Source organism: Drosophila melanogaster, chromosome X (assembly GCF_000001215.4).
Source record: "Drosophila melanogaster chromosome X".
Taxonomy (NCBI): domain Eukaryota; kingdom Metazoa; phylum Arthropoda; class Insecta; order Diptera; family Drosophilidae; genus Drosophila; species Drosophila melanogaster.
The window spans coordinates 15,216,441-15,232,151 of NC_004354.4; the positions used below are offsets into that span (position 1 = coordinate 15,216,441).

The 15,711-nt window shown below is 41.2% G+C and overlaps 3 protein-coding genes and 1 long non-coding RNA gene across 4 annotated transcripts; 1 reads left to right on the forward strand and 3 right to left on the reverse strand.

Annotated features, from left to right (window-relative positions):
- Positions 1-3,830: 3,830 nt before the first annotated feature.
- On the reverse strand, positions 3,831-4,736 carry CG43075 (uncharacterized protein). The gene is made up of 3 exons (NM_001258748.2): positions 4,497-4,736; positions 4,253-4,417; positions 3,831-4,182 (listed from the first exon to the last, which is right to left on the reverse strand). The coding sequence occupies exons 1-3, from the start codon at positions 4,656-4,658 to the stop codon at positions 3,985-3,987; spliced, it is 525 nt and encodes a 174-aa protein (NP_001245677.1). The 5' UTR covers positions 4,659-4,736; the 3' UTR covers positions 3,831-3,984.
- A 1,480-nt stretch (positions 4,737-6,216) lies between these two features.
- CG43076 (uncharacterized protein) lies at positions 6,217-7,142 on the reverse strand. The gene is made up of 3 exons (NM_001258749.2): positions 6,933-7,142; positions 6,709-6,870; positions 6,217-6,615 (listed from the first exon to the last, which is right to left on the reverse strand). Exons 1-3 carry the CDS (start codon positions 7,041-7,043, stop codon positions 6,406-6,408), a joined length of 483 nt encoding a protein of 160 aa, NP_001245678.1. The 5' UTR covers positions 7,044-7,142; the 3' UTR covers positions 6,217-6,405.
- Positions 7,143-9,072: 1,930 nt separating this feature from the next.
- Positions 9,073-9,816, forward strand: lncRNA:CR44430 (long non-coding RNA:CR44430). The gene has a single exon (NR_123911.1). It is a non-coding gene; the product is annotated as a long non-coding RNA:CR44430 (long non-coding RNA).
- Positions 9,817-12,303: 2,487 nt separating this feature from the next.
- On the reverse strand, positions 12,304-13,435 carry CG9101 (uncharacterized protein). Its single transcript, NM_132783.3, has 2 exons — positions 12,995-13,435; positions 12,304-12,902 (listed from the first exon to the last, which is right to left on the reverse strand). Exons 1-2 carry the CDS (start codon positions 13,249-13,251, stop codon positions 12,563-12,565), a joined length of 597 nt encoding a protein of 198 aa, NP_573011.1. The 5' UTR covers positions 13,252-13,435; the 3' UTR covers positions 12,304-12,562.
- Between the last annotated feature and the right edge of the window lie 2,276 nt (positions 13,436-15,711).

Genomic DNA, 15,711 nt, shown 5'->3' on the forward strand with positions numbered 1-15,711 from the left:
AAACTTGGGGTAGGGAAAACGAAGTGCGCGAAACAAGTTTTCCGGGAGGGGCAGTGGGAAAACAAGCGAAATAAAGTAAAGAAACGAAAGGAATGATGCTGTGGGGAGAGAAGGGGGGGAGGGGTGAGGGGAGCGATTTCCGCCGCTCGCTCGTAACTTTTCACTTAAGCATTTTTGTCACGTCTGCCATTTTTCCTTTTCTCCATTTTCCGGCACACCCGCGCCTATCCGAAAGCCTTGTGTAATACATTTTTGTAATATTTACTCTGCGCTTTGTTGGATCTGTGCATCCTTGATCGGCATGGGTATATACGCTATTGGGCAGCTTGGAGCATTTCGTGTTTTTCACATTCCCAGTTGAAAGGAATTCCTTGGCATACCAGAGCATTGGAAATTCGCTGTGTGCAAAGCTTAAAGTTGAGTTGATATTATTTTCTTTTTTTTTTGTTCTATATACAGACATATTTGTTGTTGTTTATTTTACGCCAACCCAGATTCCCAGTGACTTGGTGTCCTTTTTTTCGGGTTCCGGCCAGTTTCTTAATTTCTTTTCGTGTTTTCTCTTTATACATGCACACCCGCTATTTGATTTCCCCCTCGCCAGGCAAAAATCATATTTTATTGTTATCGAAATTTAGTGGCTTCCCATAAACATCGGCCCGTTTTTTCTTCCCCATCTTTCTTTCGGCGTTGGACTCAGCGCCGCATCCCTCCGCCGAAAACAGAAATTGTGATCCATAACTTCGCCGTAAACTGGGTCAACTCCGGACTCCATTCGCCGTTTTCCGGACCCGTCAGCCTGCCAGCTCTGGCGACAGTTTGGATTAACCCGGTTGCTGGAACGTGGCCGCGATTTGCACTGTCATCCGGAACCGCGGGCCGTACCAAATTAGACGGGACAGCACCGAAGTCTCAACGGGTTTGCTCGGTTTAGCACCGGAACTCACCGGATCCGATCTGAAAGTGCGGCTAATACAGAGTTGAGGGAAGCTGGTTAAACGGAATAGAGCTGTCAATAAATCTAAGCAAATAGAAAAGTGCACCTAAATTGGTGGCGATAATGTCTGCATATGATGTATGCACGTTTGCCTTCGGGCTATATAAGTTATATTTTGAGATTAGGAGCTAATTTAGCATTTTATTCGATATAAGCCGAATTAAATATAAACCAAATATGAATGAAGGCCATTAAGATACATGATTAACGGAATTTTCAAATTTAAAGATTTCTTTCTGTTCGAAATGTGATGCGACCTTGAATACATATCGAAATATGTTAACAGATGTCAAAGTTAAAGTAATTGGAATCACAGCCCACAAATTAACTATAGCAAGGGTCAACACTGCGTATAAGTGATATTGTAAGTAGTACGTCAATTCTACACCTTATTATATATAGAGGAATAAGATAATGCTTAAAACAATTGGAATATTAGCTTATTCCTTTGAGTTTTTCTTTAAGTCCACTCAACTTGGGATCACCCTAATGGCTAACAGAGTCGTTATTGGCTTTGTACTGCGTTTATTTTGGCCATGTATTATTTGCTTTTTGTTGACCCGTAATCTTTATGGCCTTGTTAGGCCACCGAAGGAAATCAACAAATCATCCGAGCACTCTTAGACATTTTCATTAGCCGCAATTTGGGCATTAAAATTTGAGTTGGCCCGCTTGCCACCTCGTATATTTTATGGGTCTCGACACCTTCAGGAATTGGGCGCATAAATTGTCGAGTGCGGCAGTTAACTGGCTAAAACTAAGCCGGCAATCCATCAAACTGGCAAGTAGCTATATATATATATATAGGGTAGGGTATAGGGTAGCATACATATTTATGTGGGGTATATAAAGCACACACCACAAATGTGCCAAATGAGAGGCTTTCGGTTTTCTATTAACTGTCAGCCGTTTAATTTACAAGCACTTTTCGAACACCTCAGTCGCACAGCAGGGGTGTCAAAAAGTGGTGGCTTGGTGAAGGGTGTGGGGGGGGGGGGGGGTGGTTGGTATGTTCAGTACTCAGTATTCGGCATTCGAAGGGCCTTCTTGGATTTTTGGGTATGGAGCTCTGGAGGTGACCAATAAATTAAGAAGCAGACGAGAACGGAAATGAAATGTCTGTGCGTCGGTGGCGGAGATCGGAAGTGCGGTTTTGGTGAGTGAGTGGGTTAAGTGGGTGGTACTGTGGCGTAGGTGGGTTAAGTTGCCCCCGTTTGGGGACAGCTATCCAAGGCAGCTATCCAGCCCCCACCCTCCATTCCACACAACTGGCAACTGACATTTTCCTGCCTTCGTCCATTTCCATGTCGCATGTCAAGCGATGCGAATTCTAATTAAAATTTAATTGTTTACACTTTTCGGCCAACGAGCGGAAATGGGAGCGGAAGCGCCAAAGGCTTGGCCTGCACTGCGAGAAAATGTGGCATGTTTTTATATAGGAACTTATAAAAATATAAGATTGTCTGTAATTTTAAAAAATATGTACAAGAAGTGGCAAGGTATGGCACTTAAGGCTTAGATTTCAAATTACTAAAATGATAGAGCCACATAACATATTTTAAGCATTTGTCATATGTAATGTAATATAAATTTAAAAGTTGATTACCTTAAAACCAAAATCGACTGTTTTTTTCGTAGTTTTTTTTTTTCCTGCGGCCTCTGACCCTTCCTTCTGATTGTCCGAGGTTCAGGTCCTTGGCCATTAGGAATAAGTATTGTCGTGCTTGGCGCGTTTAATTGTCGCTTGGCCTGATTTACATGGACGGCGGCAAAAGTTCGCAAAACCAACATCTCGAAGGGGGGTGGGGAGTTAATGCTTATGGGAGACAGCATTGGGTGTTGGGTGCTTTCCGTACGAAGGGGGGGGGGGGGGGGGGTTTGTCAACTCGAACGTGCCTCGCATGCCAATGAAATGCTTATCAAAGTATATAAAATTCATAGAAATTATGACGCGAGCGCAGAAAGTTGCAAGAAAAAGACGTTTGACGTTGACACAATGTTGTTCCTCTGTGTGAGTTTGTGCGTCTGTGTGCCTATGTGTGTCTGTGTGTGTGTAAGCGAGGGGCAGCGTGGGGCGTGGCCAAGTTGTGTGCTTAAGCGTTTTATTGTCTTTAAGCTTCATTAAGTCAAATGGCGCTATCGTTTAGGGCAAATGAAAAGCACATCACGAAGCACCGAAATTAGAGTGCTTCGAATAGACAAGATTTGCGCAGTTACCTTAAGAAAATAATCTGTCTTCTAAATTAGAAAAAATGAAATTAAGCAACTCGCCGTCATTTCATTTTTATGATTATTTTGAATTTGTATTGCAAAATTCCTAGAAAATTTCGTGTTTTTGAAAACACTTCCTTCATTTTAGCAAAAAAGGTGAATATAGAATATCAAATCAACAGAAATAGTGCAAGTGCAATTGAAACACCTTGTTGAATTTGTCACAACCTTTCAATCGAAGGACATTCATAAATGGAAATCATACATTTTAAATGATTTTTTGCAAGCCTATATACGCAATTAAATCTTTTGAAATTCTGGAAATCACGCTGCACAAAACAGTACATTTTTCAGATTTGCAAAATGTTTAAAAAATCCCATTCACTGCCTAATTTAATCCTGTTTTAAATTTACACTACCTAGAACAAAGGGTTTAAATAGTAAGTAATAGTTACCCATCTGTACCCAGTTTCAGCTTCTCTTTCACAAAAGAGTAACACTTCGCGGATATGTGTGTCCTTTTCGCCGCCTGGCAATTAAAAAGTTCTCGCCTAACGATAAACGCGCGAATTCGAGTTAGATGCTGCAGCAAATTTAATTAAGCTCAAAACTTTTGTCAAATCGAAAGTATACAGTCGTCCCAAGAAGTCCACAGACATCCGAGTGACTCTTTATTTTATTTCAGGAAGTGCTACATGTCACGGAGAATTTTGATGATTATAAACACATATCGGCATTGCGCCCATAATTTTATCCAAACAAAAAAAATTCGTACGCTAATACTGGATCTGTTGCTTGAGAATCCACTGTACGTAAAAAACACAGCACAAGTTGAGCATCATTTCCCAAAGGGTCACCCTGCGGTCAAGAGGTATCCTGGCCTTTCGCAGGATATCCAACACCAATACAAACACATCGATGGTCAAAATGATGATAGAAAGCACAACGAAAGGATTGATGTAATGCGGCTTGATCTGAATTAAAATAATGGTTGCAGTGTATACATATTGTAAATGAATATATTTTAAGGGCCTTTGTACTCACGAATACCATGCCGTATATGACTAATATCCATGCTTTCAGCATTAAAAGGTGCTTGAGAACTCGAAAGCCCCGCGAATTCTCGCCCCTCAAGATCAAGAGATTGCTTGGCCGCCTCAAGCGCATCCCTCTGAAGTAAATGTTCACCAAATCTATAAAATGTAGTATCTGCGAATTTGGTTTGTAGGTTTGTAATTAGTTCCTTACTTGCTGACCACCGAACAATAAATGGCTTTCATATACTCACCACTCGAAGGATACCAAAGCTAAGGGTATAGAAAAATATCATTGTATCGATACTTTTCGAGAATTTCCAGTGTGAGCGTGTTTCGCAATAGGATAGTGGTATCTTGAGGTTGGTGTGCACAACGCGGCAAAACTGATCACTGATCTGCTCGTAGATTGTCATGGCGTAACGACGTAAGCTTGTACATATAAATTTTCGAAATTTATAATCGTAATCGTAATAATATCGTATTAATAAGTGCTTCGTTCAAGTCAAAGGCGATGACTGACTGAAAGGCAACGAATGAATAACGAAAAAGATTAGGGCATTAAATCATGGCCAACTACTCCAACTCCAGCTGGGATTTATTTATCATAGAATTCCCAAACGCAAATCGATCGAATTTAAAAAACAAACTCAACGAGGTATGTCATTCCATATTTGGGTAATTATTTCCAATGTTATGATCAAAATACCAAATATTTTTTTCACCAAAAATCTGGAAACTATTTTTGGCAAAAAACTCATTTTTCAAGTTGGCTTATTTGGCTATAACTTGACTACAAATGGTCACAGAGCAAAAAGAAGTACCATTTTTTACTCCTTATAACCAATACTAACAACCCCTTTCACTTTTAAGCTGATTTTGTAAAATTAATTTTTGACCAAATTTTCGCATTTTTTGTAAGGGGTAACATCATAAAAATTTGCAAAAAATTGAAAAATCCTAGAATTCCCAAACTTGAATGCAAATCGATTGGGATTTAAAAAACAAACCCAACGAGGTATGACATTCCATATTTGGGTAATTATTTCCGTTGTTTTCATCAAAATACCAAATATTTTTTTCACAAAAAATCTGGGAAACTATTTTTGGCAAAAAACTCATTTTTCAAGTTGGCTTTTTTGGCTATAACTTGACTAAAAATGGTCACAGAGCAAAAAGAAGTACCATTTTATACTCCTTATAACCAATACTAACAACCCCTTTCACTTTTAAATTGATTTTGTAAAATTAATTTTTCGCCAAATTTTCGCATTTTTTGTAAGGGGTAACACCATCAAAATTTGCGAAAAATTGAAAAATCCTAGAATTCCCAAACTTGAATGCAAATCGATTGGGATTTAAAAAACAAACTCAACGAGGTATGATATTCCATATTTGGATTATTATTGTCAAAGTTTTGATCAAAATACCGATAATTTTTTTTACAAAAAATGAAAGAAACGATTTTTACCAAAAAATGAAGATTTCAAAAAATGCCCGAGTCGCCAAAAGTAAAGTTTTTAATCCTTATTATCAATTACCCTGTCAGTTTTTGACGGACTTTGTGAAATTAATTATTGGTCAAATCTTGGCAGTTTTTGCAAAAAATGTAAACTAGAAAATTTGAATTTAAAAATTATTAGAAATGAGCAGGATACAGATAGTTGCATTGGTTAATATAATGCACAGAACATTTATCATTAAAGTTGTGTGATTATTATTAACCATGTTATGGTCAAAAACCAGTTTGAAAAACTGCTTCATAGTTTAATCCTGTCTTCATTTTCACTCACAGTAACTTGAAGGGTTTAAATATTATAACTTTCCATCTGTACCCAGTTTCAGCTTCTCTTTCACCCTATTCAACTTTTACACTCGCCAACAAAAGAGTAACACTTCGCGCGAATGTATGTCCTTTTCGCCGCCTGGCAATTAAAAAGTTCTCGCCCAACGATAAAAGCGCGAAATCGAGTTAAATGCAGCAACAAATTTAATTAAGCTCAAAACTTTTGTCAAATTGAAAGTATACAGTCGTCGCAATAAGTCCACAGACATCCACGTGAACGAATTGAGAATGTAGGATTAGGTGTGTAATCCTTTATTTCCCATACATATCACGGATAATTTTAAAAGATAAAAAGTCCAACATTGCCATTGCGTCCATCATTTATACAAATAGTTGATCATTTCGTCCAGGATCCATGGCACCCAAGTGCAACAACACAACGAAATCCATAGAATCTGCGCGGGTCGCAGCGTTCTCCTGCCATGTACGCCATTTATTGCCATGAAGATCATATCAGTGAACAAGACGATGCCGGAAATCAACAGCGCGATACTAATGTAAATCGTTTTGATATGGATTAAAGCAAGCTTGGAATGGTAAAAAAAATATTTGAATTAGTATATGTATAGAATTTTTGGGTACATATTGTAAATTTATATATTTAAAGTGCCTTAAATTACCACGGATAGCAATGCGTATATCACTTGTGCCCAAGTCCTTAACATTGAAAGGCAATTGCGGAGTTGAAGGCGGCTCTCTCGGCTATTAGTCAAAACCATGAGATTTCTTGGCCGCCGTATTATCATAATGGAAAATTCAATGAAATGTATAAGATGTTCAATCTGCAAGTTTGGGGTATTATATTGAGTCCTTCACAAATAATAAAGGGCTTCCATTTACTCACCTTTCCAAGGGCATTGATAAGGAAGTGTGCATCGCAACTGGGTGCGGTCATCTTGAGGTAGGTGCGCATAGCGTAGAAAAGCATATCAGCGATCCACTCGATAGAACTCATAGCGAAATGACGTTATTTAGAATGAGTGAATTTACAAAACTTATAAAATATCTCGAAAAGAATGTATGAATATGCGTTTCGTTCAAATCGAAAATGACTGAGGGAAAGGCGACGAATAGAAAAACGAAAATGATTAGGGCATTAAATCATGGCCAACTACTCCCGCTGGGTGTGCAAGGACAGGGACAAAAAGCTGACACGACTAGCAAGGACGAGCTGGGCGAGAAGGACGACGATGATGATGATGGTCGGCCTCCAGGAGCTCCACTCGCAGCTCCTCCTGTCATTTGTGGCTGCTGGTCTGCTTCATTGGTTTTTGATTGTGTTTGGCTGCCTTATTTATTTATGGCCAATGAGTCCCAGTCCATTGTGGGCCAGCAGCAGCGGAATGGGGCCGCTGTGGTTGCCAAAGCTTTCATAAAATATTATATCTTGTTTTTACTCACCAAGCCGCACTGATATGCTGCGCTGCAAAAAAAAAACATTGGTGTGTGTATCAAAATAATTATATGTAGATTATTTAGGTATTTATATATGAAAAAGTGGGACATTTTATGATGGTAGAAATAAATGATTTGCATTTTAGTAAATTAATAAAAAGCATACCAGGGATACCTACTATATCAATATAATATTATTACATTTCATCATGTTATTATTATTAATTAAACTGCTTGTAGAATTTTCCCGAAGTGTATCTATGTATGTGTTTGCGCACATAAGCTCGGTCCAACTCATGAAGAGCCTTCGCTCACAGCAAAGTTAAATTGCAAACAACAAGGAGCACAGGATGAGGAAGTGAAGCCGGCGCCAGGAGCAGCAGGAGCAGCAGGAGCAAGAGGATCTGGAGCTGAGAAAATCGAGCTGGGAATAGGGGGATGTGGCTCAGCCAGGAAAAGCGTTGGAAAACTGGGCGGGCGGTGCTGGCGGGCAAGTCGTGTGGCGAAGTTCGCTGGCTTTTTGTATAACTTTTGATTAATAGAGCGACGACGAGGCTGCCAGGCAGCTGTCGTTGGCATAATTGCACCACACACACACACACACACAACCATCAACCCTCAACCCTCAACCCTCTCCTGACCCCTGACCTCCGGCCCTGCTCCGTTGGCCTGCACATGACAACAACTTCGAGCTTGGAGCTGAAACTTCTTACGCTAAATTGATTCCGTTGAAAACAAGTGCCCGGACTAGTGTGAGAAAACGGAAACGGAAAAGGGTATGTGAATGGGTTTTAGTTTGCATTGGTTTTCGGCATGGGGTTTTGGAGAAACTGCAAGAAGATACTCTGCAGGACTACAGGCGAAACAAGAGCTCGTCGAGATGGCAGACAAATGCACTTATGCAACGCGGCTGAAGACAACATAAAAACAAACAACTTTGGCCATGTCTGCTCTATCCGATTTCCATATGCCCGTACCGCCAAGGCGGCATCATCCTTGCACTATATCCTGCCCCCTCTTCCATATACCCAACCAAAGAGGAAGCAGTGAATCCTGCCCATTGTAAGAACACCGAAAACTACAAGCATATCAAAAATGCTGCAAGGTATGGGGCGTGAACAAAAAGCCAGGCTGTTACACTCTGCTACAAGGAATTGCCCGTTCGCTCCCCTGACAGATGGATTAAGGTCGCTGAAATTGGGGTCGAAAGTTTCGAGGGGGTACTGATAAGGGGTTTTGGGGCCTTATCGCCTTAGCAGCCCATATGATTCATGGCATGGCTGTGCACTACTGCATTTATTTTGCGATTATAAATGCCCTTTACCACAGCCAGTTTTATTTGCTAAGCAAATGGCTTTGCATTCGAGGTTTTCAGCAAATACGAAAGTGCAATTTTCTTACAGTTTTGACAGTTTTCATGTATTGGAAATGAAAACGTTTGCTTTTATTAGCCAAAAGTATTCGTCATGTAATTACACTGAAACAATCAAATATAACCATGCATTTGTGTGACCAGAAGTAGGCTACGAAAAATAAATTTGAAATTCGTAAGAATTTAATTAAATGTATTATGCGTAAGAAAATAGATGAGACCTAAGTAAATAATTATGTGGATATTTATCTATATCTTCAACTTGACTTAACTTTCTTCGTGAAGTGCACAGTTGACATTTGAGCTTGATTTGCTTTGCGGTTGGGCCATTTAATTGCATTTGAGCCAGCACAACAAATACGATGGCAATATGGACATGGACATGGACATGGACATGGACATGGATATGGAGATGGACATGGGCAGGAACATGGCAATCAGCGGCGACGGGGCTTAAATCAAATTTAAAGCTGTGCTGTGTCCTGATAAATTATCCATGCATGCATATTACACGCGGAGGGGCCAGGCTTCTGCCACTGCAACTGCATATGGCATAATGCATGCACACTTAAGGCCTCGAGAGTGCCAGCCAAATGGCATGACAGAGACGGATGCGCAGCCAGATAGCGCGGGCAACGGAGATGGCACCACCAGAGAACCAGTACCAAAGTCAGAACCATAGCCATAACCATAACCAAAAGCAGCAGCAGCAGGAGCAGGAGCATGACCCTAACCAAAACTCCAAAAACCCAGCCCAACCCGACACATCTCATCTCAACTCAGAAAGCTTAGCAAAATACTTTCATAATAATCTTTATGGCACAACGAGGAAAATAGAAAAAAAGCAGTGGGCAAAACTGTTACCAAAAAAAAAAAAAAAAATTTGAGCCAAACGGAAAACACACGGCTAAACGAATTGCACAGGACGAAAATTAAATGCAAAATATTTACATTTCTTAAGAAAAAGATATTCAGTACAAACGTGTTTCTAAGAGGAGTTTTAATAAAGAATATTCATTTATTATATAACATTAAATCATGATAAATTAAATTATGAACAGAATATTCAAATAATAGTTTCAGCAGCTTAAATGAATTCGTTAGCTGCCTTTACATATCTGAAATATTAAATTCTGGTAATATAATATTATATATAGTAATTTGTAAAATTTCTTTCTCTGCCCGAATCCCGCAGAAGGGCAACCAAATGGAAATTGCCAGTGGTGGGGTTTTCGACGGGGGTCTTCCTTAACACAAAAATAAAAAAGAGAAAGATATAGAATGAGAACGAGAGGGGGCGAAGTGCGCTGTGTACACTGTGATTTGCTTGCATGTTTTTTGTTGCTATGCGCACTCCATGTAGTTGGTTTTTTATGAAGCCAACGGCGGCAAGCAAATGTATACTACACCCCAATTTCGGGGGAACCCGCACTTTTCATGGACGTGCGGCGAAAGGGGGGCGTGCCAAGCTACCGGGCTGCCGAGCAGCAGGATTTTCAGGTTTGACGTGTTTTTGTGAGATTAAGTTGCGATAATAAATCGCCTGTTTCCGGGGGAAGTAACAACTTACCCGGCAAATCCCACGAATAACTCAAATACGACAGTTTGCATTTCTTTTGCATTTTCCCCTGGCTACCCTTGCTTAAACAAATATTCGTGGAAATGCTCAGAAATTTATTTATAATATATTTATTTTTTTAAAAACGATTTATTATCTAAATGTATTTATAAAGCCACTTTACTTCAGCATCCCTTCCGCGTTGAAACATAAAGATATTTGCTTAAGTAACCTCATTTAACTTTCCGTGACAATATAGAGCAAATGGAAATGCATTTTCTAGCTGCTAATTTCACAGTTGCATTTTCCTTTTGGGGATTAGATCCATTTCTTTGATTTTGGTGGAGCGAAATACAATGCATTATACCTTGATTTTTCTTAATATTTTTATGACATTTTAGGCGAAACCCTTTGCGTTGCACCGAAAAGATATATCAAAGAAAAACCAGTGGTTTATCAAAATAAATACTTTATATTTAATATGAACGTATATTACTTTTCAGTAAGATATCACACCAATGCCGTACAACTTTTAATATTATTAATGGGATATTTGTGGAGTCATATGGTATAAATGGCATTTATAACTTATATATATATGTATATAAATATTTTTTAATGTTTATAATCGATGTGTCGATCATTGAGGCCAGTGTAGTGAGAGCGAACTCCTTTTTGGCGCTGTCATTTTGTTTGCTTTGCCAAATGCTAAAAGCAAAGTTGGATTATGTAAGGGCAAATATGTACCGGGCTATAAGCGGGTATATGTGTGTGTATGAAAGATAATACAGGCGAACCCGGTGTCCGCTGGAGTGTATATATGCATACGTAGTTGTATGTGTTTTGGCCTGGCCCAAAAGTTGAATGTGCTGCCGTAGCCGTGGCAAGGTGAGTTTTATATGCTATAATTTTTTGTTACCACCCCCGCCTTCGCTGCTTTTTTTCCTGCGCTTGGGCAAAACGAAGAAGTGGGCGGGGTTGCTCTGCATGAGCTGGATTTAATAAATTCTAATGTTTGCTTACCTTGCCCGAAAGGCTTTCAACCTGAAGCCACCACACACACATACACACACACACACATCCACACTCACACTCACCCACATGGGCACACACATATGGCGGCAGATGGTTTTTGAAACGAGAATTGAGATGGTGGAAAGGGGTGGATAACAATGTAAGGAGCTAGCCAGCTGGAACCGGAGCTCGGCGCCATAGCAGATTTACTTTTATTGCAAATTGCAATTCTGCATTCTCGTCTGGCCCGCCCCCGCTCCCTCCCCTCCTCCGCCTACCAACTGCTGGCCACACGATATACACATCCAAATGAATGAATAGACAGATACAGAGAGAGTCGGTGGGGGAATTCTACTCCCTGGAGGCTAATGTGCAACGGGAGCTCGGCATCTCCATCTGCATTTCATAAGCGCAGCAGCACAGAAGCACCTCTGCTGTCGGCCACAGTGACAGCCCTCTATGATGGACATAAAGCATCCACTGACTCGGCACAAATTGAAAGCATAGAATTACACGCGTGCAGCTTGTGGTAAATCTTACATTTTGCAATTGCCTTTCGCTTGGCTCTACAATTTGAGTCAAAGTCTGTGTTGCAACATAGGTAGGTGGCTAGCTGGCTGGCTGCTCGGGAAACATTTATTACGTCATTTATTGTCGACCGCAATTTTCAATGCAATTTTCTATTGAATTTTACAGTTATTGGTCATCGTGTGGCCCATTTGGAATTTCAATTAATTAACGACAAATATTAGTAACTAAAATCTGTCACTGCAGATAAGAGATACTTTTTCTAAAATCTACATTTCATGATCATGTTATAAATATAATTAAGTGCGAATATTAACAACAGACATACCAGAAAAAACTGGGCTTATTGAAGTTTAAATATTTATTTTACACAGAACATACAAATTATTTATCTACTTGGCTTCAATTTATCAATTTGAACTAAACGCTGCCGCGTTTAATTTCCGAGCATTCACTGTGACTAAATTCACTTGAAGTAGACATCCTTTTTGGTCACATCTGCAGCCGGGAAAACTACGAAAATGGATTCAAGTCCTATGATTTAAATTAATAAAGCCGTTTCTCTAGCATCGTGTTTTTGGGCGGATAAACGGACAACTGCATCCGGTTAGCGGAACCAGGTCCAAAACTTCCACCACCTGCGGTTGCCACGCGCATTTGGCGGCGGCACAGCGGGAGGTGGCATCACCTGGGGCGGCACCACCGGCATCATTGGCGGCTCCATGTCCGCCAAGTCGTCCACGCGATTCTGTGTGGCACGCACCACGCAGTTGCGGTACTCCTCCATAGCTGCAAAGCAGTTGCACGACCGCTGGCGGTGCGCCTGGAGGCAGCTCTGCAGCCGGGCGGCCACATCCAAGCACGGTGACTCCACCGCCACCGGCCCCAGATGGCCCTCCACCTGCTGAATCAGTCGATCGAATTCCGCGTAAATGGCCTCCGTTGGCCTGAAATGAAAATCGAGATAATCACGAATTTTCACCACTGCTCTTTTAAAAATTTTCAAATATTTTTGATGACCTTGCTGCAGGATACTCACATTCGTTGGATATCGGTGGTGAAGCTGCGCGATCTTATGAGGCGTCTGGAAACGGGCATCGGCTGTGGATACTCCTGTTTGGGAATCGGTTGTCCATCCGGTTCCTGCTTCGTCTGCCCCGGCAACGCTTTCTCCGTCTGGTCCGATTTTTCCGACCTCTTGGTCGTCGAATCCTGCTTTTGCGGTGGGTGTGGTCCTGTTCCTGGTCCTGCACCGCCACCCTCGGCACGCGTTTCGCCGGCCAACTGGGCGCCCATTTGGAGTGTGTGCTCGGATAATCCCAGCTAGATTCGCTCTGTGTGTACTTTTGTGGTTGGGTCTGGGTTAAACCTGTGAACTGGTGTACTTATGTTGGTGTTTTTAGTTCTTTGTTTTTTGTCAAACAGATACAATTTTCATAGCTAGAGATTTTGAGTTGCTAAACTAACTGATGGGGGAAAGTGAAATCGCTTTCTGTTTGTTCTGATGAAATTTGTGACTTAGCACTCCTGGGTAAAAATAAATTGGAAATTGTATATGTGCCTTCTTAAGTTTTTTAAAATGGTAGAAAATCCAAGTCTAGAGTTTAGGATTAGAATACCAATTTAACTTTGTTTACATATTGTGCATTTAGGAACGAACATTTTCATCCCAAGTATGATGGTACAATTTTATTACACTCTTTGTGAATTCGGACTACGGATGAATATATTTTATTACTTGTTAGCCATTCAATTAAAATTCCAGTGCTTCATTGATCCCATCTCATGCAGCTGTCCATTTTTAAGTATTTTGACCGGGGCATCCGGAGGATTTGTCGTTTAGGTGATGATCCACAATGTACCACCTCTGCCCGAATTGCCACGAATCCACCGGAATTTTAGCTTAATTGCGCATTAGAGGGAAAAGTTTTCCTGTTTCCTGCGAATGGCCACAACGCAACACATTTCGAAAGTTCAGCCAGACAATTTGACGATGGGCCATGGCCACGATGTCCATCAAATGCAGGCATTCTCCGTACTCCGGCTCCGGCTCCGGTTCAAGCTTCGCTTCCGAATCCGGCTCATCCGGGTGCATCAATGTCCGGATACGGGACTCTACCAAGACACCCTCCCCACAACACAGACTAATCAAGCCAAGGCAAAAGTAAGGGCCAAAAGCAAAGTCCACCTGGGCTACAGGTGCAAGTGAGGAGTGAGGGGGGGGGGGGTCGGGGGGTCGGAAAAACTTCTCCGGCTGCCGGCTGGGCATAAAAAAGTCAAGAAGTTTGTTGCGGCTGGCATTTCGTTATTGGAATTTTCATTGGCCACAAAAATACTTTTTCGATTAAACTTTAACGGCGCGTAAAATGCGAAGCCGGCGTCGCCAAATGGCCGGAAAAATGCCAGAGCCGCCGTGCAGGCACCGATGCCAAATCAGAAAATGATTAATTACGGAATGCTTTGTGTGGGTCGAAGTCCAGGAACCCGGGAACCCAGGAACCCAGACGCCCAGGCTGCCAGGATCTACTTGCTGCGCGGCCTGCCAAATGCCAATTAGCGGAAATATTTCACGCGGCCGACGTCGCCGACTAATGGAAATAAATTAGTTTCGCTCTCTCCGTTTTTTTTTTTTCGCCGGCCAAAGGATCCTCAACGAAAATGTTAAATACGCATACTTCTGGGTTCCAGAGTCCTGGGATCCTGGCGCCCTGCGGTCCCCGGGTGAAAATGTCATGTCCGAATGGAAATACACACATAGTGCATACAGTCGGGAAAATCAGCGCCGTGGGCAAATTTGGCGGACGGCACCCACAGTCCTTCGTTAACTGCGAAATATCCGATGCTGCCACAATTCACTACTGTCCACATGCAAAATGTTTTCGGGCAACAGAACATGCCACTTGGCTATTTTATGAATATTTCATATTTATGAATATACTATACTATACTTCACATAAAAAATATGAATACCACTCAATTTTAGAGTCCGGAATACTCGAAAAATAAAATTTACCCACAATTTTAAAATTCATACCTATTTTATCGCTATTTCAATTTAATTCAATTAATAACAAGCAAACTATTAATGCATTTTCACTAACACAATTTCTTGTATATAAATTACTAAAAATCTTAATCGATTGATATTTACAAGACGATATGAATATGAAGTTCAACAGCTGCACAAATCCTGCGAAAATAGTGCCAAAAATGCTGTTGTAATTCGTGGCCTACATAAAAATAATCCCCAACAACTGCAGATATTTTAAAGGCAGGACCTCGCTTCTATCAACATTTTTTTTTTTTTTTTTTTGGCTTAATCCATGGTTGGCAACACTGTTTGCAGTGAGTTGAAAGGTTCATTAGTTTCCAGTTGCAGCATTCAGCAATGCACAAGTCCATAGTGCGTGGCCCCCAGGGGCCTCAATTCAAAACCGATGTTCCCGCGGTCCAACTGCGTTGATATAAACTCGCTGGCATTATATTCCGGTTCAGTTTTTGAATAGCTTGCAGCGCGATTTTAATTGCCACGCCCACCGACATATTTGGCCCGGTCCATGATCGGGGCTGGAAAATACTCGTACACAGGGATTACAATCAGCATGAAAATCAAGCGTCAAAAAGTTTTTACCACCACGTAATCCGCAGCAGTTTTTCATCTTCAGCGGCGGCATGCGAGTGCATGTGCCACGCCCATGCCCACATCGCACGCCGCCCCCCCGTTGGCCTTGGCAGTGCCAGATGCGCTGGAGGAGG

Excerpts from the sequence above, each read along its gene's own strand:
- CG9101 (NM_132783.3), bottom strand. The coding sequence starts at position 13,251 with ATGGGCGCCCAGTTGGCCGGCGAAACGCGTGCCGAGGGTGGCGGTGCA. Across the intron at positions 12,903-12,994 it reads ACCACCGATATCCAACGAAT|GCCAACGGAGGCCATTTACG; the intron begins GTGAGTATCCTG and ends TTTTCATTTCAG.
- CG43075 (NM_001258748.2), bottom strand. The coding sequence starts at position 4,658 with ATGACAATCTACGAGCAGATCAGTGATCAGTTTTGCCGCGTTGTGCAC. Across the intron at positions 4,418-4,496 it reads GCTTTGGTATCCTTCGAGTG|ATACTACATTTTATAGATTT; the intron begins GTGAGTATATGA and ends CCAAATTCGCAG. Across the intron at positions 4,183-4,252 it reads TCATATACGGCATGGTATTC|ATCAAGCCGCATTACATCAA; the intron begins GTGAGTACAAAG and ends ATTTTAATTCAG.
- CG43076 (NM_001258749.2), bottom strand. The coding sequence starts at position 7,043 with ATGAGTTCTATCGAGTGGATCGCTGATATGCTTTTCTACGCTATGCGC. Across the intron at positions 6,871-6,932 it reads TTATCAATGCCCTTGGAAAG|ATTGAACATCTTATACATTT; the intron begins GTGAGTAAATGG and ends CCAAACTTGCAG. Across the intron at positions 6,616-6,708 it reads TATACGCATTGCTATCCGTG|CTTGCTTTAATCCATATCAA; the intron begins GTAATTTAAGGC and ends TACCATTCCAAG.